The sequence below is a fragment of the Gambusia affinis genome, linkage group LG18, assembly GCF_019740435.1.
Source record: "Gambusia affinis linkage group LG18, SWU_Gaff_1.0, whole genome shotgun sequence".
Taxonomy (NCBI): Eukaryota; Metazoa; Chordata; class Actinopteri; order Cyprinodontiformes; family Poeciliidae; genus Gambusia; species Gambusia affinis.
This window is the reverse complement of record NC_057885.1, coordinates 17507934-17531203: the sequence shown is the minus strand read 5'-3', so window position 1 is coordinate 17531203 and position 23270 is coordinate 17507934. Positions and strand designations below refer to the sequence as shown.

Genomic DNA, 23270 nt, shown 5'->3' with positions numbered 1-23270 from the left:
GCTGGTTTGAGTTTGTCCTCTGCAGCTTTAACCCTCTTGTGTGGGAAAAGTGTTTTTTTTCCCTCCTCTGCTTTTGTCTCTATTTTTCTTGGCTTTCTCCTGCCACATCAAAGAGCTTATTTCGAATAATGTGTTTCTAGCCATTAAGTCTCTCCTCAGACTTGGAGTTACATCCCGTAAATGCCATTTTGTATGACTGAGATACTCAGGGAGCTTCTCCTTTAATACCCCCAACCTAACTCTACTTAAAATGCATTCAAAATAAAGGCAGAGGACAGCAGCAGATCTCCTTCGCTTTTAAATTGGGTGTAATTACCTTCATGTAATCAAGTTTTACAAATGAAACCGGCCTGATTGACGCTCTCATGCATATTTATGTTGGTCTTGATGGGATGATGGGATTTGATGTTTAATAATGCAGTGTAGCTGGGAAATCAGAGGCGCCTACTTTCAGGCACGCTGCAGGGCAGATGCATGGATTTTAGGCTCTGGAACGAATATCGATCTCTCCTACGGCTTCAAACCTGAAAATGTTTTAAGCTGGTACAAAGGGTAGAAACTATCACACAGGTAGACCGCATGTTCAAATATTTTGTCCAGAAAGTCCAAAATGGTCTCCATCTAAAAACAGATGACACTGATAAAAGAGTAAACAAAAACTAGAATATTATTTTAAGAGTTCAGTGGACAGGCAGGGTTTCTGATCAATCTGGATTTATAGTTCTAGATCAGAAAATAAAAAATTAAAGAGAATATTTGTATTTTCAGGCTTCAATCAGACACCATTGTCCAAAAGCATTGATATCAAACTCCACTTCGTCAGTGTCTTTCAACCCTTTATGATCTAAGTTTCAAATCTCCGTCTGGATATTTTTGCTTATTTTAATTGTACAAAATTCTTTAAATGTCTTGTGAGTAAATATATTTGCCCAAAATTTTATCCAAACAACTGGAACTTTCAATATCTAGCCATTACGTGCGCAGTTCTTTTTGCAATTTACCGTCTCTTAAAAGAATACCCCTCAGATTAACTTCTCTCCCTCCTACGGTGGGGGTGAAATTACCGTAATAACCCGATATTGGCTGCAAAGCGCAACGTCTCCCCTTTCAGAAACCGTTGGAACTTTTCAGATAACGTGGCGAAATTACAGTATTACAAATTTGGCTGATCACTTCGGTCTGGAAGGGTTAAACCTTTAAATGTCTCTGGACCAAAACACCTGAAAACAATTTACTGAATTACCTGAATGTTGTCAGGTTTTGCAAACTCCTGAACTCCATGACTCAACTCTGTGAGAAATCATCTGAAGGCTGCAGGACGCCTGCCAGGCCTCTGATTTATCTTTGTTTCAATATTTAAAGCATGAATCAACTGCTGTGTATTTATAGTAAAGCTTTTCAATCTGAAAACTAATTCAAAGAAACAGAAATGTCTTATGTTGCCGTAGATTCCCTTTTCGTAGAGTCACAAATTTACTCAACCACGTCTTTGTTGGAGAAGCCCTGGGTAAAACTCATTATTTGGTTTCGCAGTGTACTAATTTTCCTGAAAGCGTATCTACCTCTAGTCTCTAAACACCAAACTCAGACGCGTTTTTCTGTCAAAGAGGAAACACTGACCTGAAAATCAGCTTCCCTAAGCAAAGCAGACATTTAAAACTAAACATGAAGACAAGGCGATGCCTTTGAAAAGATGTGCGTGTTTTAAATGAGCAAATGCAGTAGCTGGTTTGTCAAAACAGCTACTGGTAAAAGTGGCTCTTGTTCCATTTTCTTGGATTAATAAGTTCCCTCAACTCTGCCTCTACACAAAGGCCTTTTGTTCTTCAAATCGTCTGGCAGCTCTGTGGAACAACGGACACCAATTATACTGGGAAGCCCAAAACATCAGACGAGTAACTAATATTAGCAGGGAAAATAGAGCACAGACTCAGTTATGCTTTTAGAACTTGTCAAGTCATGGAGGTACCGTCTAATGTGTCATGGTTGGGAAAACTCAAACTGAGAGACTTTAGGGCAATCAGTCGGTCTACAGGATTGAGTTTCCACTGTAAAGCCCAGTGGTGGAGAGACCGGGTGCTCAATCGGTTTTCCAGCATGAAGAGTCAGAAGTGAGAGTGGCGCTGCCTCTGTTTATTCTAAAACATCAGTGGTGTCGGTTCATCCAGAACCTTTATGTGAGTGTAACTGATCCATGACACTTGACCCTCCCTTATTTCATCCCTGACAGGTGTGATGGGCTGAAAGGGCAAAGCTTTTAGCGTAAAGTTGCACCAATCGAGTCTTTACTGGCCAATATAGATTTATGGTTTTCTTTGAGGCCCAAGCTGCCAGTTTGGGTTTTGACTGATTCCGATCATCTTTCCACAGACAATAACAAACATCGACCTCAGGGAGAAAAAATAATGCTGCAGCTTCCTTGGTAGAGATATTAGAGTCAAATTCACCAAAACTTACGTTATTCCAGATTTATCGCCTTTTTTATGCAATGAAGCATTTGTCCCTATCTGATCATAGCAAGAGCTGTCTGCAGGTTTTCCAGACTGCGAGTGCATGTCATTTTCAGCACAAAACAGGAATGCTTGAGTAAAACTAAAATTCTCCGTTCCTATGGTCCTAGAAAATGGATAAAATATAAATTAAACATTTGATTGGAAAACAACTACAAAATTCGGATTGGTGCACCTCTGATTTTTCTTGTCAATCATGGAAAAATTGGCTGCACCCAGAACCACTAAATGTAACGACACAGAAACCAAATAAAGGAGACACTGAGCGCATCGTTCTTCACAAAATATAAACAAAAATGGACTGGCAGCAGTGTTTAGTAGCTGCAGGATTTTTCTTTTACCACAAGCTATTTCTCCTGCTATCGATAGATTTGTATTTACCCAGAATGCCCTATACTATTGTCTACACATGTATTTCAAACCACACCAAGTTCAGGTTTTTAGGAGAACCATAGTTCACTTATTTGGTCCGCGTCAGAGTTCGATTACGCATTCACACCTCCCCAAGCGAACCGCACCTTCTGGACAGATGGACTAGAGTTTGATTAAAGTGGACCGAAAACAGGGCTGGTGTGAATTCACCCTGAGAAAAATCTGGTTTCTCAGGATCTCATTGAAAAGAGTTTTAAGCCATACGAACGGCGCCGCTTTAAATATTTGTGTGGATTGATGCCTCCTACCTGAATTTCCTAAGTTTGCCCCAACATTCAGTCAAAGCAATAATTAAAGTTTCAAACAACTGCTACAAAACAGCAGTAACCAGGTTACCAAAAAATTAAGAGTGGATTGTAATTCCTAACATTTTCACCCTTATTTCTCTTTCATTCATCTGATTTTTAAAAATCCTTTTCTAATCCAACAATATATAGCATCTCAGGTTACATATCCTTGAAATCTTGTTCCCCAGTCTCTCTCTCTATCTCTCTTCTCTGTGTCTCTATTGAAAGACTCAATTTCTGCTTGTTCTAAATGCTCTGGCAATTCTCACTGGTCTCTTCCTGACCTCCAAGCTTCTCTTCATTTTAGTCACTGTGCTATATCTCTATTAGCCTGAGCAGCAGCCATGGTGCGTGATTCAGCCTCCAAGGTCACTCTGGCGCTGTTTGTCTTCCCTCTGCTCTTCTATATCATTTCCTCTAAGTGTCCCCAGTCCTTTCTCATCCTTCGCTTTATCTTATCGCCTCGTCTTCTGTTTGCTTTGCATCCTCCCTCCATCGTCACCACATTTTTCACATCGTCTTTCTCTTTTATGAGGTTGTGAATCACCCCTCCACTAATGTTTTTTTAACCTGTATACTGACAGTGACAAATGTAGGGATTTTCATTGAAATATACATGAAAGTCATGCATCTTTGATGAGCCGATTTGTTTTCGTGCAGCCATGTTGTGTGCATACACACCCTGGACAAAATGAAATGATACTCAACTAAATCCTGAGAGCTCTTCATGATAATGTCGCCTTTGGTTGGAAATCAGATTAAGCAATTTATTTAAATGTTTGTGGCAGATTTTATTCTCTTAACCTACACAGAGTGCAGGTCTGATGTTTCAAATTGCTGTTTGGCTAAAGCCAACAACAACAAAAAAAAGCATGCACTATGGGAGAAAGTCTGTTTTGTTGAAGATGGTGAGTGATCATCTGAATCCAGGAGGGGAAGAGAGTTAAAGCCAAGGAAATGAAGGGGGAAAGTTTTGGCTCGTCTTTCTCCTCCTCCGGTATTCTCCTCACTATCGGAGCCGAGTCTGGTGGTCTGACACCTGACAGGACCGGGCCACAGAGGAGAGGGGAGAGAGAGCAAGTCTAGGAGGAACAACAAAGCAATTATCTCCTCGTCTGGCTGACATCTATACTGCTCCTGTTTCCTTTTCCTCATGTCACTTCCTTTGTCCGTTTACCCTTCCCTCTCTTTTTGGGGTCTTGATTTGTTGTACTGCTAAATGTTTCATTGGCTGTCTTCCTTGATTTAGTCTGCAGAGATCCTCTGTTTTTCTTCATCTGTCCAAATGTCAGTCTTTTATACCTCATTTTGGGAGGCCTTTTAGTTCTCCCCTGTCTATTCGTTTTTTTCTGATCCAAAGTACACTCTGACTGTTTTCCACTCTTGGGAAAGATCGATATTGTGAAAAGTTGCTTTGGTTTAAAGTCTATTTTTTAAGGAGATGCCAAAGGAAGTGCTGTGGTGACTGTTTTTTTTTTTTTTTACTACTCAACTGTATAAATCAGAGTAACACGGCACTGCCCCTCCTCTACTTGTTGCTCTGCACTGTCAGTAAGCTGGACAACTGAAGGCTTCTTCGCTTCTCCCACTTATACAACACAAGTGAATTCAATTGATTGGTTAATCCAGTTATACACAGATTAGGAATGTTTATTGCTAAAACAGATTCAACCCCTAAAGTTTTGCTTTGCTCCCTAACAGCACCAACATGAATAGCAACAGATCATTTAAATCTTTCATGTCTTAAGTGTTGCCTGGCTAGCCCCCAAAGTATTCAGGTTTGAGACGGTGCCTCAGGAGTCTGTACCTTCCTGAGGTACATTTGGAATCTGCTTTGAAAACCAAACATTTAAAACAGGGCTGCTGTCCTGCAGATTTGAGATGTGCCACAGGTACAAAACACTGGAATGAAATGGCTTAATTACCTTCTCCTTGTGTAGATCAGATCTCCAGAACCTTAATGACCTAATTATTGTATTCAGGTGCTGTAGCAGAGGCACATCTAAAAGTTGCAGGGCGGTGGCCCTCCAGGACTGGAGTTTGATAGCTGTGTTTTAAAATGACTTTAGTCAATCTGCTGCAAGAAAATGTGATCTAGTGAATGCAATAAGTATCTATCTTGTAGCTTGTTGGTTTTTTGGGTTGAGTAGGTGTTTTCATGAGTCAACAGGTCCAATTATCCCCAAAACAAATGCAAGAAGAGTGGAGGTTTGATAATATACAGCTGAATCAAACTAGACGACCATTTATCTCAACAAATCATGAAAATACTTGCTTCCATAAACACCATGGTTCAACTTAAATACATGGGTACAAAATGGTTTAACATTTTGTACCCATGTGTTGTGAAAGGGGAGAGTTAACATGGAACCTAGCCTCCCTGATTTGGACTTTAAATGTCCACATTTGAGGAATTTAGAGGATGGCTGTACACCTCAAACTATTCCTGAACATTTTTTGCACATTGTCCACCTGAAAGACAACACAGGTGGTTTTTCATAAGCATTTTTCCCAACAATGTCGCATCAGCCAAAGGTTTCCTGCAGAGCAACGGTCAAATCTTCAAACTCTCTCTGCCTGATTAGCTTGTTGCTCAGATAATCTACTTACTCTGGTGAGTCCCAGTTCTGTTAACCATTGTTGGCATCAACAGCCTGAATGATGTTCAGATATTTGGACGAATCAAAATGGAAAGAGGTACAAACACATTTGGCATTCTGATGCTGTTCTTAACTTCTGTTTGACTGGACCACACATTGCCAGCCTTCCTTTCCATTGTGCTTCACTGAACCTCAACCGTCTATTACCAGTCTACCACTTTTTCTTACTTTGGACTCGTTCTGACAGATACTGACCAGGCAAACTCCACACATCTGCAGTTTTGGAAATGCTTTGGACTGGAGTAGCAGCAGATAAAATTTGGTCTTCATTAAACTCAGTCACATCCTTATGCATGCCCATTTTTTGCCACCCACTATCAGGTCCCACACTGAGGCGATAATCAGTGTTATTCACTTTCTGTCATAATGGTATGCCTGATTGGTGTCATTCTACTATTTTATTAGATTTTTGTGCAAATATAGCTAAAAAAATCTGTCTATTCTTACTATGAGTGTCTCAAACCGGCTAATCACTAATCCTGATTAATTTTTGTGTCACCATTCAAGGCCTGATTTAATTCTCATCTTTTTCTGAGCCTTATTATTCCTGATCTTTAATGTTTCTTTAAAATTAAACCATCCCTCTTCTCCTTTCTGATTTTACATTTTAATGCAACCTGACATGTAGATGAGAACTGGGTGTCTCCATTCCCCTGTCATCTTAAGCTTTAGATTTCAGTCGACACATTTATTCATAAAATAATTTAACACTTAATTGGATCTACCTATAGGACCCGTCTAACCACAGTTTGGACCCCCTTCCCTGCTCTCATTTCCCTCAGTCATTCTTCTAGTTGTCTCTGCATGCCTCAGCTCTCCCCCCACCGTTTTATCTCTCCGACACATCTCCGTCAATCCTTGCCTCGGCAGATGCACTTATCGTGTTTCCTGCATAATTTCTTGTTCTTGCTTCCAGGCTCATGCCCGGCTAAATAGGGAAGCTGGTATCTGAATCCCCAGTAGTATTGCGTTGGACGCTATAGGGTGTTGTATGTCACAGGAGAAGAAACAGAAGGCTGCAGCAATGAGGGGAAACTTGTACATGCCAAGACGCTTTGCAAATATGTGCATTTTTAGTACATTAATAGCCTCACGCATTACTCTGAGTGCCAAATATTAGTTGGCTGTTGTATAATTAGCAGCAGAAAATGAGTGCGTTGCACTCCATGTAATTTTCAGGTTCCATTTCGTTCAATGCCCTCCCCTCCTGTGACTCATTAGCCCTGTTCTCCACCGTCTAGCGCTCAGCATGCTCTTTTTCTGTGCATGTCAAACTTTCTACCTGCTCTTTTTAATTGTACGTCCCTCTTTATTTTAAGTCTGAACCAATGTGCTCATTATTTCATAAACTCTGCATGATTCCTCCTCCAGCTAACCCCTTTCTCGTTGGCTCTCTGATCGTTCCTTTTGCCGTTGAATTGTGTCCCAAACTCGGGACTTTTGAGTTCTCCACAGGAAGGTTAATCCCTGTGGAGACCTGCGAGGAACTGTGAGAATAGTCAAAGCCTTCACTTTCCTGGTTGGATGGAAGTGGGTTTTAAAGCCAAGTCAAAATTTGACTTTCCAGCCTTTAACTGCTCTTATTGGTGGATTGTACATATAAATTGATTCAGATATTATTTCCCATGGGGTTCTTGGAGGAGAATATCCATACTTAAAACATGAGTACAATAGAAAGCAACAGAGTACATCTTTATATGGGATATTATACACAAAGGGGTTGAAATCGGTGGCACATACAGTAAACTTTAATGTGTTTCCTAGGATATGGCTTTGCAGCACAATATTGCTGTGAAGCTTAAAGTGGAGGAATATGCCTGTTTTGGGTGAACTCTACGCAGCTCTTCATTGTCCTATGAGTAAATATATTTGCCCATTTATCCGTAAAAACTGGAACTGTCAATATCTAGCGAGTTATTTTTGCAATTTTAAAATCCCTCCCTGTGATTATGGTGGGAGTGAAATTACCGTAACAACCCGATATTGGCTGGAAAGCTCAACGTCTCCACTTTCAGAAACTGTTTGAATGTTTCAGATGGCATAATGTGTGGCGGAATCACGGTACTGCAAATCTGGCCGACAAGTTTGGTCTCGAAGGGTTAAACCTTTGTTCTATGCCTTGTAATTACATTAGCTATTTAGTAGACATAGATTACAATAAATAACATTAAACACCTGCTGAAGCGTTTAGAAAATCTCAAGGACTTTAATGAAACCTTTGGAAATGGATCCCCTCCAATTTGGGCACATTTTGCTTTTTATCCGCCTGGTTCTCATTCACCATGTAACTGGTAATTCAAATCCCACAGATATGCAGCACTGAAGCCTTCAAAACCAGCTTGCTTTGCCCCCCTCCACTATTTTAATCATCTGTATATATTCACTGAGGGACATTTAAACAGATTTACATTTAACCAGGGGATTGCCATCTGTTCCTTTTGCTAACCAAGGACCACCAAGGTGTGGTGCTCTAACATTGTGGCAGAGCTCCAGGAGGGAAAGCTCAGGTGTCATCATTGAGGGTGACGGGGTGAACGGCGTCCAGCAGGTCTGTGGCACCTGGCACTGTCACAGATACCATCAGAATTACACTTTCCAGGCTAAAATGAAGGCTGGAGTCGTGTAGAAAGAGGCTGACCTTTAATAGTGATTAAATCTGCCACTCACAGCGTGCTCTGCTACGCTCTGCAGTCTGCGTGACGCTTAGTGTTCTCGTTTTGCTCAAACTATCTTGCCACTTGCTTTTGTTCCTTGCTTTCCGTTATGAAACCTTCTATTTTCTCCACTTTCTCTGAGTGCCTCAGGCATCCTTTGCTCAAATCAGATGGGTTGAGTTTCTTTTGCCACATTCTAAGGCAGAAACAACACAGCAATATCTCTATAAATCTGTTTCAGAACGCTTTCAGTCCTATTCTTTCCATTTCAATTCATAAGCCAGTGTTCCTTTCATCGGCTTCTGTTTTTTTCTGATTTACCAGCTGTTGTGTAATGCTGCAGTTGGCTCTTACACATCGATGACGGGAGAGAAATCTATACTGTAAATCCCCTTCGGCATTGAAGTGGGCTTGGTTTCATTTTAATGGTCTCTACTTTGATTTCCTCTTTATCTGTTCAGACCGATTTTCCTATTTTCTTCTGCTTTGTCGATCCCTTTGTCTAATCCCCAGTTTGAGATGTATTTTTGATTCATCTTTGAAGTTTGTGTCTTAATACAAACTTCCAGTCTGTCACCCCGTCTTCTGTCTATCTTGTTGGTGGCAGCTACTGTTCAATCTGTTTCCTGTAAAATGGTCCTGTAACATGATGTGGTAAAGCTTTAAGAGGGGCGATATATTTTGTACTTGAAGTCGGGTGTTTTTGGATGCTTGCCCAGCGCCATGCATGTCCTCCTGCTTCTTCCGATTTAAAACTTGACTTCCTGTTTTATGCCTTAGTGCGCAGCAGAAAGCAAAAAAAGCATCATTTTAAGACGGTTGAGCATATATCCTCCCATTAAAAAGCTGTTTTTTGTTCTAGTAGCCGTAATGTTGTGTGTGCAGAATTAATGTCAGCTGTTTCCATCCAGTCGTTCACCATATAGTGCTCTGTACAGCAAGCTAGCAGTTTTTCTATTGCTCTTTTAAGTCCACAGTAAATTTGTTATGATGTTTATAAGAACCAATAACAGACCAGATGACTTCTTGAGCTGATGGAGCACGCTATTGGTAATGCTAACACCCTTAAACACACACTAGCACACATGCAGCAAAGGTCAACGGTCGGGGACTGAGGTCTCCAAGTGTCACATTCTCTACAACAACCGCACCAGCACACTGTTTATAACGTGACTGCAAATGGAATATGTTCAAATTCAAGGTCTGGATCTTTTGAAGGATCCAACCCATCTGGTCAACGTAGGTTGGGTTCTTTGTCAACTACAGAACCCAGCCTAAGACTGCAAGTGAGCGACAATGAAACTGGACGAGCTGGGTGCATGTTCTGTTGCCTAGCAACCATTAGTGCTGAACACCAGCTGGTAAAAATGGAGCTCAAAACTTTAACTGTACCATATTTTCCGGACTATAGAGTGCACCTCACTATAAGCCGCACCCACAAAGGTTTTTTTTTAAAAAAAAACTGGAAACCTACATATATAAGCTGCTGGTATCTTTGTTGCTCTTGGTTTTCCACAAGAATAAATCTGCTCTTAAGGACGCAGCCCTGCGTCTCCAATGCCGAACCATGGACTCGTTCATGACGAGCCTACGTACAGCGGCTATCGATCTGTGCTGCCAGATCGATAGCCTTCAATTTAAAAGCTGCAGCATATGAACTTCTTCGTGTTGTTTCCACGATGAGGGGGTTTGAGTTCGAAAACATTTCTCCGCCGTGCCTGCTGCTAGCATGTGCTTATTCTAAATGAAAATTAGCGATTTCTTCTTTGATTTCCAAGTTTGACTTCCAATGATTCACTTCCTACTAAAGAGCCCCCTGGTGGTTGAAGAAAAATCTACAGAAAAGCCGCACCAGGCTATCAGTCGCATGGTTCAAAGCGTGGGGCTTAAAGTAGCGGCTTGTGGTCCGAAAAATATGGTAATTAAATCATTTTTTACAAAAATTATACTCAAAAACATGTCTATGCAAATGACAAAACCTAAACCTAATACATCCACTGACTTAAGCTTTTAATTTCTTTATCACCAGATTTTTATAAACTTGTACACTTTTAAATATACAAGTATAGATAGCAGGCTTATGCTAATGCTAGCACAGTCTTGCTAGCACATTGCTGATTGTAACACTAATTCCTACATTAGTATCCTAATGTTAGCTCTGCTACGATTATGCTACCGCTAGCATAATATCAGTAGCTATTAGCATAATAATGATATCGCTAGCACATTCACTGGTATTTTAGACCAAAAGATCTTTAACTTAAAATGCACTCACCCTAAAGTAATTGTTGTGCACGCTACATAGAAAAGCAAAGCGGATAAAAACTTTACGGTAGCCTGTGCTGTGGTCAAACTTGAACCTCAATGTTGATCTGTGTGCTACGACGTGACATCACGCATGATGTCTTTCAAACTGCTTCTGACAAAGCAGAAAGGGAAACGGTCAACATGGAAACAGACCTTCTTTGCAAAACTCCTCCATCCCTTTCTCTGTAACAAGAGCAGTTGTTTGGTGGGCTCTAAGACAAGATAAATGTTATCATCATATACTATAGCACTTGTAATTTTCCAGAGAAAACATTGCCTTTATCCTGTTACTTTGAAAACTCTCTGGTTTGTGCTGCGTTTGATCTAGTTAAATCTCAGATGCCCCCTTTACTAAACTTAAATATCTGCTCTGTTTGAATTGTCTTGGTTCACCATGTTTATCCCTTCCTGCCCATCTTGGTTAAATTTTTCTTCAGACTGCATGTTTGAGGCATCACTTCACATAAAGCCCAAAGCTGGCTCCTTTAAAGTCTTTGCTTGACACGTCTTTGTCTTTAAGAGGTAAACTCAGCCTGGGGAGATGCGATTCAACAAATACCTTCTCAACACACGTCTTTTGTGGATTTTCAGCTTTTTACCAAACCTGAAAGTTAAAAGCTTGTGAGAGAACTGAGGAAGCAAATTGCAGGCATGAGACTTTAATGAAAAGTGTTTACAAATGTTCAGGTTGTTTGCTAATTATCAGAATTCATGAGCATTTTTCAAGGTCGTGTTTCACAATCAATTTTATAGCCTTTGTTTGCAATTTAGTAAAGTGTTTGCTCATTACTTCACATATGTTGACCTTTAATTTGCATTGCTTTGATGTAACATAAGCAGGTTGCTAATGACCTACTGGTACTTGTAAAGAGTCATTAAATTTTAGGATTTCCAAATATCCTGATTAACTACAGCCATGATAAAACTGATATAGACCTTTTGTGTTTATGCTGGGCTTTTACTTTTCAGAAAATAAGGAAAATTCTGGTCTCTACCAGGTTGTGTACATCAAACCATTTCACAACAGAATTGATGAAGACAGTGTGTGGCGTCTCCACCAATTTATGCCAAAGCTTGTGGAACCACATTTAGCAGCAATAAACCGTGGCTCTCTATAGCTGCTAAACAAACCCATGTAATCACTCCTCCACCACCATGCTTGACCAGGTAGAATAACGTTTTTGTGCCAGTGTGCTGTGAGATTTCCTCCAAACATGGATTGTGCAAATATGTCCAAACATCAGTGATTTGGTCTGTCCAGAAGACGATGTTTCAAAAGTGCTGCGGTTCAGTTAGAAGCAACGTCTCAAAACTGAATCCTGGTGCTATTTTCTTTTTCGAGAGACGAAGCTTTCTCCTGTCAACTGTAACAAGCTGTACTTGTTGAGTGTTTCGCTAATTGCTCTGTCAAAAACTTTAACATCTGAAAGACAAACTGAAGCCTGCAGAGTCTGAGATGGAGCTCTTGGGGTGTTTTGTAACTCCTCTGAGCCATACAATCTAAGAAAATTGCTTCAGGGAGACTGGAAGCTGTCATAAATGTGCTCAACTTGTTAATAATCTTTCTCACTGTAAAACAATGGACTTTGAATGGTTTCAAAATGGACTTTTAGCCCTTCACTGATTTATTAAGCAGCAAAAGTTGCTTCTCGAAGGTGATGGTTGACCTTCCTCCACCTTGGCGTTGTTGGCACACAGCTGTATTTTTCAGACTATCACACAGGCTGCTATTGTTACTCCTAAGTGTGATTGCTGTTTAATAAATGACATGGAGGAGTCTGTTTTCTCACCCCAGCAAGTTAAATTTTAAATAATTTTAGAACCTGGAGAAGGCCTGATCATTTTTATTTTGTCTCCATAAATAAAACCCTAAAATTTTACGATTTCTTCATACTTTGTTTTTTGTTTAGTTCCGTTTATCTGAGGTATTTTTGGACAAACCTTACCTTCAGTATTTAGGATTTCTGGAGCAGCATATTGATTGTTTTCCCATGTTTATCTTTTAAAATAGTATTTTTGAAGATAATAGACTTGTAGTTGAAAACAAAACGTCAAACCTTTAAAAGGCAAGCTTCCTTTTAATGTAGGGGAATGATTACAGTATTTGGCAAGGGAATTTGAAGCCTTAATTTAATTTATTCTACCTGGAGTTGCTTTACATGTGTCCCTGGAAGGCTCATATTTATCATTGGTTTGTTTTAATGTGACATTTCATGTGAACATGTTTACCTCCATTCTCTCCCCAGTGGACATGCTGTTATTGCCCCAATTATTTATCTGCTTTTATCCTTTTGTACAACTCAACTTTTTTTTATTTATTTTTTCCTCTTTAAAAATGCTTCACGTCTTCTGGCATCTTTTATTTCCAGTTCAAATCCTACTTCTTCACCTTGGTTTTTCTTTTGTCATCTGTTAACACCTTTTCCTTTTCTGAGTCTATTTTAGGAGGTTGCATTTAAATCTCCCTTTTTCTATCTTCATTTTCTTGGTTTGTCCTGAAGGAGCGTTTTGGGCCCTCCTCCTCTCTCTTTCCCCTCAGTCCCTGTCAGTTTGTCTTCTGTCACCCATCCCTTCCTTATCTCAGACTCTCCTAAGGTGATTTGAGCACAGCCTGTCATCTATCTTTCCTCACTCCCTCAGTCTCTCGAGATCTCACAGCCTTCATTTTTACCTTATATTCACCCAACTGTCCCTTCTGACCCTAATTATAGCTCTTCCATTTATTTTTATATTCCCAATCAATTCCCTGTGTTCTCTGCGCCCCTCCAGTCATGCAGTTACCACCTCATACCCCATTCTCAATGCTGCTTGCTGCTTAATGCCTTCTTTATAACACCTAAGGGGAGCAACAGTGAATGCCTCTAATGGTTGAAATCCAGAAAATGAATACTGTTGGTCTCGCCCTCCTCGCTGCTTCAGCCGCTGTTTCCCACTAACAACGGTTCCATCAGTTTAAAGTTTCATCAGGCTCTGCTTGTAAATTCAGAGGCAGTAAACTCGGAGCACGGACATAATTCATGAACTTGGAAGTGGTATTGAACATGTAAGTACACCAAATAGCTAGAAGCCACTCTATAAATTTAGGTGCTTGTTTCCTTCGCCCTCCTGAGTCAGATCTAGGTTTTGTCTTTCTGTTTAGTGCTAGACTTTGGTTTGTAAGGTTTGCAATTTTTAAACTAAGTATATTTAATTTTTAAATTTAAAAACCGGTAGGCTGGGATCCAGTTAATTTTCATCGCATTTCAATTCTGAAACTTTTTACATTTTGTCACAATTTAATGTAATATGTTGGGATTTTATGTGACAAACTGAAAAGGAAATTAGTGTTGCACACATTTTTACTCAGACTTTCAGTACATTATAGAACCACCTTTCAATGCCATTGTGGTTCATCTTCCCTTCATCAAGTTACTGAAATTTTAGCCCTTTAGTCAAAGCTCAGCTAGATTGGATAAAGTGAACATTAATTTTCAAGTCTTGCCACAGATTCAGATAAAATTTGGGTTGCCAAAAAATAAATTTGGTCCCATCTGACAAAACTGAAACCATCTTTCCTCTTCCTACCTCTTCAGAATATATTATACTATATTGGTCTATTAAATAAGAATCCATCAAAATGATGAGACTAAATAGGAAATTTGTGGATATTAAAAGTTCTGCACTGTGGTTGCATCTGGAGGCTTTCATGTTTCAGAGCACCCTCCATAGCGTGCTCTCCTACCTTAAGACACCCTTCTTAAATTATTCATCCCCTTGTAAATCCCTTTCTTTGCTCATTTATGTCCTGTAACTATTCACCTGTAGGGTTTTGGTGTCACACAGTGATGGGCGTAAATTATTTACTACCTTTGCGCCTCCATTTCCTCATTTGAGCTCACATTCATCCGTCCCTTGAGCTATCTGCTTGTCAGTGCAGAAAATGAACAGTTTCAATGTAAGGGATAAATATTTAAGGATCTTTGAAGGTAAACAGGGCTCACGTTTTTTATGGATAGCCTGACAAGAGTTGACCTGAACATAAAATATCAAAGCTGAAACCAGAAGAAAGGCTCTGATTGCTGTTGAATATAAAGACTGACTTACCTGTAGATGAGGGTCTCGTCTGCAGTGCAGTTGTACTGTATCTGATACATCCACACAACGTACGCTTCGGACAAACGTCCCAAATCCCATCGCACCTGAGCCGAGGTGGAGGTCACTCCCTGTACTCCAACCATCCTGCCCTCCTCCTCGCCCCCCTCGTCATCCTCCATGCTTCCTCCATCAGCCCTCTCGCCCTCAGAGGATTTTCCGCTCTCTCTTTCGTTGGCCTCTCCGTCTCCTAAACTCCCATCGGCGGACTCTGCTCCGCGTCCCACGCCGTTGTTAATCCCTCCGTTTTTCCCCGTGCTGATATCCGACGAACCCGGATCTGTCCGTAAAATCCCATTGGTCGTACTCCTGTTGTTTTTTCCGTTAACGGCGTTAACCCCAGTGTTTCCACTGACCCCGCCTCGGTGAGGCAGGGGAATTATTTTCAAATCCACTGTAGCGGTAGCTTCACCTGCTGCATTTATCGCAATACATGTGTACGCTCCATCATCCCGGGCGACTGTGACCAAGACATCCAGAGTCCCGTTGCTAAAGGAGCTGGTCCGGGAAGAGTTGGCAACAATGCGATCGTCTGGAGAAACCCAGTGGACTATTGGCTCAGGGTCTCCGATGGCACGGCATTTTAAAGTGGCACGCTGTCCCTCCAGCACCCACAGCTTGTGGGTGTGGCGGGTGATGAGAGGTGGTTCGCACGTAAACTCCTCCTCAGGGATCGACCAGAAATATCTAGAAGACCAACAGAAGAAAGAGAATCATTACTTCAGAGGAAGTTTCAGCAGACTTTAAAGTTGTTCATATATTGAGGGTTAAAGAATATTCAGCTGTATGAACACGTAATGCTACACTGAGCAAATGCTAATTAAGAGCAGATGACTGTAACAGATGTTCATTTTCTCTGCTCACTGTCTGATTTTTACTGCAATGTGTTCATATTTTCTAAAAGGTGATGCTGGACCTTTAGGTGACAGTCTACAACACACCCTGTGTCTACCTGGAACATGGAGGTTTCCTGGGCAAAGCAGATACTTTCCTAGACCAGCAGTTAATTTGCTGAAATAATCTTTTAAGTTCAGAGAAAGTCCTGGGAAATATACCTGATAAGACTAGAGAAAGTACTACGAAACCCCTCATAAATTCATGGGAAACTCCTAGGAAAGTACCTGGAGTTCATGAAAAAGTCCTAGGAATATGTAGGGTAGGTTCCCAAAAAAGGTTTCAGTTTCTTGAAAGTTCTAAGAATGGACCCGTTAACTTCCAGAGAAAATCTTATTGAAGTACCTGGTAAGTTCCAGAGAAAATATTAAAGTACCTGGTAAGTTCCACAGAAAATATTAAAGTACCTGGTAAGTTCCTGAGAGTCCTTAAAAAATATCTAAGTTCTAGAGAGAGTTTTTGAAAAATTCCTTCTAAGATCCTGAGAAAGGTTTAGGAAAGTAGCTGGTAAGTTCAGGGGAAGTACTATCTGATTAGTCATAAAACGTCCATGAAAGTTCTTGGAAACTACCATGTAAATACCATTGAGGTTCCAGAAAACCCAGCCCAGGCCAGTTCAGAAAAGTTTTTTGTTGTAGAACCAGCATGACTGATCCATTGGCGTGTTTAACTCCTACCTTCCAGCCAGGTGTGTAGGAGTGGCGCATGTCTCCATGTCGTCCCCTCTGATCAGCCTTCTCAGCCACAGCAGCTCACAGTTACAGTGGAGTGGGTTCCCTCCAAAGTTCAGGCTTATGACGGCATTGTAGGGAGTTGGACTAATCGCTCCGGTCTGTGATCTGGTGGAAAGTAAAATGTGTGAAAGTGGTTTGTATTCCTTATTTAACTTACTATATCCTATTTGGACGTTTGACAGGTATTGAGAAAATTTCTAAAGTTGCTTTCTTACGGTTTCCAAAGAGACAGATGAAAAAATTACATCAAATTCCATATTTACCTTATTCCTTGTTTTTTTTATTTTTTATTAAGCACTCATTACAAGTGCCATATCAATTATAACTTATTAGATTAAAGCAATAAATGGCTCCATTAGGCAGCATATAGATTAAACCTTCAACAGAAAATGAGATGTTGCTTTCAGTGACTACATTCTCAAATGTTTTTTAAAAGCACATGCAGCTCAGTTAGACCAAGACCAAAGTGATGGAAACTATGTTGGCTAATGTACAAGCTAAGCTTTTAAAGCAGCCAGGCATGGTACGGTTTATTTTAAGCTAAAATATTAAAACTCATCTGGTTTTTGCGTTGCAAGTCAATATGGGATGCACCACAGCAAACACATTAAAAAAAGCACATTAGTAGCTCAGTAGTATTTTCCCACAGACGCCTTTTCCTTACAGAATTGAAAGGAGAAATCTTAAGATGTACCTTGCAAAGAACGGATCAGGTGGCAGAGTTCTGAGCCGGTTGGAGGTCATATCCAGCCGCGCCAGCTTATAAAGCTCTCCAAAGACTCCTTCTGCGATGTGGTCTATTAGGTTATGGTCCAGGTTCAGAGTGTGGAGACTGGCCATGTTTTGAATAGACTCCCATGGCACCCTGTAGAAATAAGAGGATTTTTAGAGGGATTCCAGAAAGGCTTCTTCAAAAAGTAAACTTTGCTGTGATGGATGCTCATCTGAGAGGGAAAAAATGAATAATTATCTGAAACTGAAAGCTGGACTGTTCTCCTTGATGGTTTCCTCTCCCTTGTGGGTGGATTAACACAATGTAAGATGGTAATTTTTTAAAAAGGATTGTGATTAAATCAGCTGTGATTCAGAGAAGTACTGTTCAATGTTTTCAACTAATGACTGAGAAATCAGACAGTAAATCAGTAAAACATGAAGGTAGCTGTTCGTGGCCTGTTGGTGTCACATTTTGTTCCTTTTTCTGAGTTTTGTCTGTAAAGATTTTTGTTCAGCAAGGCCTTTTCCAGCTGTCCATCATTTGATGACAAAGAATGGTAAAGTTAAAGGATAATGAACAGGCCTGATTTTGATTTTGGTTGTTTAACTCAATGTCTTCCTCATATTATCACCATCGTTCTGCAGTCGTTTCCACATTGTTCACATACGAGAGGCAAAGGTAGCTTGGAGAAAAGTCTGCATTCTCCTTTTAACTTCGAGTTCAGGAATTAGCTGTATGTTGTACTCTGGCATTTTCTCCCAAAACCTTTTGATGTTGTTGAATTCAGCCAATTATACATTTGTCAATACAACCTTTGGAAATAAAACACATAACTGGTATCACATACTGTGAGAGATGCTGCTTATCAATTATATCAGAGTACAAATAACCAGTCTCATGGATTCAACGTCATGCATTTACACATTGAGACTTGATAAAAATGACTTGATAAACTTCAATCTAAACATCAGAATAGAAATTTAAGTGACTTTTAATGTGATCTACTTGTTTGTGCCAGAGGAATTGGTCTGAGTATTTCAGAAACTGCTTGTTTATCACACTTGAGCAAAGCATCCTTCTGGGACTGGTTGTCCTTCATGTCCACCGCATTGGGACCCTTTGGTGTAGCCATCTTGAATGAGGTCACGCTAATCACTCCAATCCAATGGTCTCTGCAGTCACCTGATCTCAGTCCACTTGAGAAAATCTGCTTCCATTGCCAAATGTCATCTTGTCAAAAGGGACTAAAATTACTGAGAAATGTTTTTAACAAAGTATTAGATTTAAGTACTTTGTTTGAACCCAGTCCTGCAAATGCATGCTTGATAAACTGTCCAGTGAGTGCACATAAAGTTTATTTAGAGTCAATTTTACCAATCTTTTTTTAAGACTTTGATATCAGAGCTGCAAATTATCTATGGGTTTAATATCTTGAGTATGAAGGGAATGAATCCAGTTTCTCTAGAGAAATGTTTTTATCCCAGTTTTTTCTTTTCATGGCAACATCTCTAGATGCTTCACTGTCACCACTACAAACGACTAATGGTGGTGTCCACCTTCTCTCCTCTGAGAAAATCATGTTCCAGATGTCCCAAACAAATTGGAGGAGCATTAAAAGAAAAAATAATCTTGCTTCAATCTTCTGTAGTCCATTAACTTGAAGATTTTTTGGACAGATTTGGCTTCTTTTTTGACACCTAGCTAGCATCTAAAAGCCGCTGCCTTTCTTTATTTAAACCAACTGTACCTTTCTCTTTTGCGTTCTTGAGTATTTAATAAGCACTTATATTATTAGCAGCAGTGAAGCAGTTTTAATGCAAATGCAAACATGCTTCTCACTGCTTCCTTTTACAGTCACCATTCTGCTCTCCTAATTCAATCAGAATGACAGAGTGATATCAGCTGCTCTCTCCTCATTAACACTTCCCTCTGAGCTAACAATAAGATCACTGAATTGGTGCTCATAGTTCATTTTGTGGTAGAGCAGAAACACAGTGCAGATGAGTTGGTTTTCATCAACTTTTTGCAGTTATTTCCATCACATAGCAACCTAATATCCTTGCAAATTACCATCTTATAAACCCAAGCAGTAAATTGTTAATGGACTCTTTTTTTTTTCACAAAGCCTGTTCATTTGAAAGTGAATGCATCAAGAACATGACAATCAAGTTTCCAAGTAATAGGGTCACAGGGTGAAACTTCCACCTTGATGAGTCAGATATGAAGAGTTTCTTGCATGACATAACCCGTTTCTAGAGTATTTTTACCCATTATGGGAGAATGTGACACGGATTCTTCAACGCTCAGAATAGACTCCTGAATAGCCACCAAGTGATTCAAGCCGCAGCTGCTTTTCTGTTCAGAACTGCAACTCTGCACTTTCAAGGTTTGGTAGAGACCTTAGAAAGGCTGTAGTGCTCATCTTGGAGAGACAATTGAAACGTTTTAGTGACGACCGGCAGACGACTGCTGCTAAAATGATCTGCATTGTGTGCTGCTTTGGAAAGAGGAGAGGACTGTGATTATTCAGCCAAACTATTTAGCCCTGAAGAATAGCGAAGCTGTAAAAATCATCCATTGTTCTGTAATGACCTTAGCAAAGTATTACATTGTGCACTCAAGTATGAACCTTATACAATATCTGTAGTAATGTATAGTCATTCAGAGGAATGAGCTTCACAATGCCTTCATTGGAGCCATAACTGAATCGAAGTGAAAGAAAATTATAGCCTCATCAAAATTGATTTCGTTTTCTGAGCTCTCAGTCATCTTCTGGTCTCAGCAGTTTTAATGTTGCTTTCATAATGGTCTTCACTGACTCAGATGTTACTGGCTGTTTCTATTGTGCCTTTGGATTCTGGAGTTTTGGACCCTGTTTTATTGTTTTGGATCCATATTGAGGCCCAGTTGAGGAGAAGAGATATTGTGGGCGGTGCTGTTAGTCCTGTCGATTGTGTAACATTGACAGACTGTGTTACATCAAACTGATGTGCATTAATTGGCTCTATCAGCTAAAGCTTGAATTCTCTTTACCTTTGAGGGAGTTACATTCCACATGTAGAGAAGCAAGGAAATTAATCAAAGGTTTATTTACCATCAATGACAAACATGTTAGTTTACATAGAAGGAAAACAAGAAATTCAGATAAAATAGGCATAAGCTGATTCTACCTTGAAACCACCAAAGCTAAATAAACTGAAGATTAAAAAGGTTCACAAAGTTGAGTACTAACTTTTATTTGTGGTTTATTGGTTTCTCAGGAGTTTATAAAAGGAGTTTTGTTCCCTAGAGTTTTGATGAGAGGTGGGAACATGACGAAGTTTGGGAACCACCTTCAACCGTGGTGTAGGAAACAAGCGTCCACTATGGGTCAGATGGAGCCATTTACTTTCTTTGAACCATTTGTTTTAACTCCAGCGGTTCCATTACATCTGTAAATACTCTCGGTAGGAGAAATGTTTCGCTTTTCTGCTTTACCAGCACTTCAGTCTGTTCTGTCATAAACTATCTGAAAAAATGGAAAACCTTTATGGCGACTCGATATTGAATATTTGGTCTGGCTGTGCAATAAACTGGTCCAGTAAAATGTTTTCCTGGTTTTGGTTGTATTTGTGTTTCTATCTCAGGAAGTGGAGCATTAAAGGAATGAGTCAGAAGACGTGACTTAAACAAATATGAGATTTTGTTAAAAATGTCAGTCTTTGTAGATAAAACCATTTCATGGTTGAAGCTTTCTTTAAAGTTTTCAAAAGTCTATATCATTCTATTCATTAAGCAGAGTTTAGTACGTAAATCTTAATTAAAGTTGTATTTTATGGGTTATTTCAAAATGTTTGAACAGGATAATTCATAAAATAAAGTTTGCCACATATCGACAAGCACTGAATTTGTTTTGTGCATGACACTCCAAGTTAATGATATTTTAGAGATAAGAAGTCAGACGAGATGAAGGTCATTTTAAGAGAGTAAGTTTAAGGAAAGAAGTTCTTGTATGTGGAAGGTGAAGTCTGTCTTAGTTTAGATGGTGTTATCAGATGTAGCATGAGTATTTCTGGGAAGAGACAACTATCGACAAGTCTGATGTTAGAGAATATATTTTGATTGATTAAGTAAAAAAAACAAAAAAACAACTTACCTTCGAAGATTATTGTAGGACATGTCGAGGTCCTCTAGAGTGAGTAGGAAGTCATCAAAAGCCTCTATGGAGACTTTCACCAGCTGGTTGTTGTTGACAATCAGGTGTTGCAGGTTAGTCAAACCTGCTAGGTCCTTAGGTCCAATCGTTGTCAAGCGGTTACCTAAATAACACAATGCCAGAATAGTTTTCCTCTAAAAAGGTACTAAATTAATATTCTATACTGGAGAACTTGTACAATAATCATGGCTTACCATCCAGGTGCAAAGATCGCAGACTTTCCAGGTCAGCGAAGGCCATAGGTCGAATCAGGTGGATTGTGTTCCTCGACAGTGTCAGATCAACCAGTCCGCTCATGTTGACAAAGTCATTCCCGCCCACCTCTGTTATAAAGTTGTCTGCGAGTCGCAGCTCCACCGTTCGCCGGTCAATATGTGGCGGTACGAAGAGCAGGCCCTTATCGGCGCAGAGCGTGCTGAGCGATTCCGATAAGTTTCGACACACACAGTGGAACGGGCAGGCCGAAACGACGCCCCACGTCTCCCCTGCTCCAATCAGAGAGGGCAGCAGGCAGCATGTGACCAGCGTCAGCCAGTGAAAGACCGGGAAAGTGACGGATTCTGGAAGGGTTCGTTTGGTAGAAGTCCTGGGACAGGCACAGTGGAGGAGGTGGGATGAGGAGGACAGTGATGAGATGAATAGAGGGGGGAGAAATGAGAGGGAGAGGATGGATGAGGGGAGTAGAGAGGGAAGTGTTGATCCCTCTGCTTTTTGTTTTGGGTGGAGTTGTGTGCGGGGAGGGTGCAATTGTCTGCAGGGATGGAGGGGTGGGGGGACAAGCATGGTAGATCGCCTGGCTTTCCACAGACCTGCAGAAACAGAAGAGCAGAAAAAAGACATCAGTTTTAGGACCACATTGATTTTTTTTTTCTATAACTCTTAAATGTGCTTTTATGGCATAAAATATTAACATTTGTTCAATGCTTTTTTTCTTATGGTTTGTCCCTTTAAAATGCACGTATAAGCATAAATGATTTTGTTTCACAAGATAATAAAGAAAGACGTACAGTCGTGTTGACATATTTTCCCACACATTTCATTACATTCGACAAGTTTTATATTGAGTTTAGAGTGTCTCTTTGTCTGGATTGCTTTCTTCCACTTACTCTGACTCAACAGGACTGGAAAGAAGACTTGTTTTGCATATTTACATGCTATTGTAATTGCCACTCTGAAGTTGTATCCACTTAGTTCTTTGCACAGTAGCAGAAATATCCCATATTTTCAAATGGTACTACAATGATTGCTGTAAATTGTGTACTTGAAGGCATGCGTCATTTTCAAACTGCATGTTCACATTACATATCAGTCGCTATATAGTCCGCTGGGCAGTGATTTAAATTTTTGTACCCTGCTAAGGTGAAACTCTGTATATGTAACCCGTCTATGTTCGTCTCAGATCCTGTAGGTTGACTTCATGACAGACACACTCAGGTTCATTGTATTTATTCTCGCAAAAGAGGAAAACAAAGTGGTGGTGGTTAACTTTAGTCCAGAAGCTTCTGCCCCACAGGTACCTACGGCAACAGAAAAAGGGGGAGGAGCTGTCAGTTACCGGTTACTATGGTAACCACCAACTGCCAGGAGCAGCGTAGCAAAACTTAATACACCCAACAAAAGTCTGGAGAAACAACTTGTTGACTAACAAAATAAATTCAAAGAATAAATAAATGTTGACAAACTTCACATCTATAATATTATTAAAATAAAACCCTGTCACGTGCCTCTACTGCCTGAACCGACTGTATCAC

General features: G+C 40.1%; 2 protein-coding genes across 3 annotated transcripts in view; one reads left to right on the top strand and one right to left on the bottom strand.

The window, feature by feature from the left end:
• Positions 1–23270, top strand: part of pcxb (pyruvate carboxylase b) — a 333693-nt gene that overhangs the window by 173990 nt on the left and 136433 nt on the right. The window lies entirely within an intron of this gene.
• Positions 1–23270, bottom strand: part of LOC122820292 (leucine-rich repeat and fibronectin type-III domain-containing protein 4) — a 51269-nt gene that overhangs the window by 2732 nt on the left and 25267 nt on the right. For both annotated transcript variants that reach the window (XM_044097600.1, XM_044097601.1), the window contains exons 3-7: positions 21714–22328; positions 21460–21622; positions 17304–17474; positions 16553–16714; positions 14934–15668 (exon numbers count right to left, since the gene is read on the bottom strand). In XM_044097600.1, the coding sequence (XP_043953535.1) occupies positions 14934–15668; positions 16553–16714; positions 17304–17474; positions 21460–21622; positions 21714–22302 (1820 nt within the window). In that variant the 5' untranslated portion in view covers positions 22303–22328. The remainder of the gene's footprint in view (positions 1–14933; positions 15669–16552; positions 16715–17303; positions 17475–21459; positions 21623–21713; positions 22329–23270) is intronic.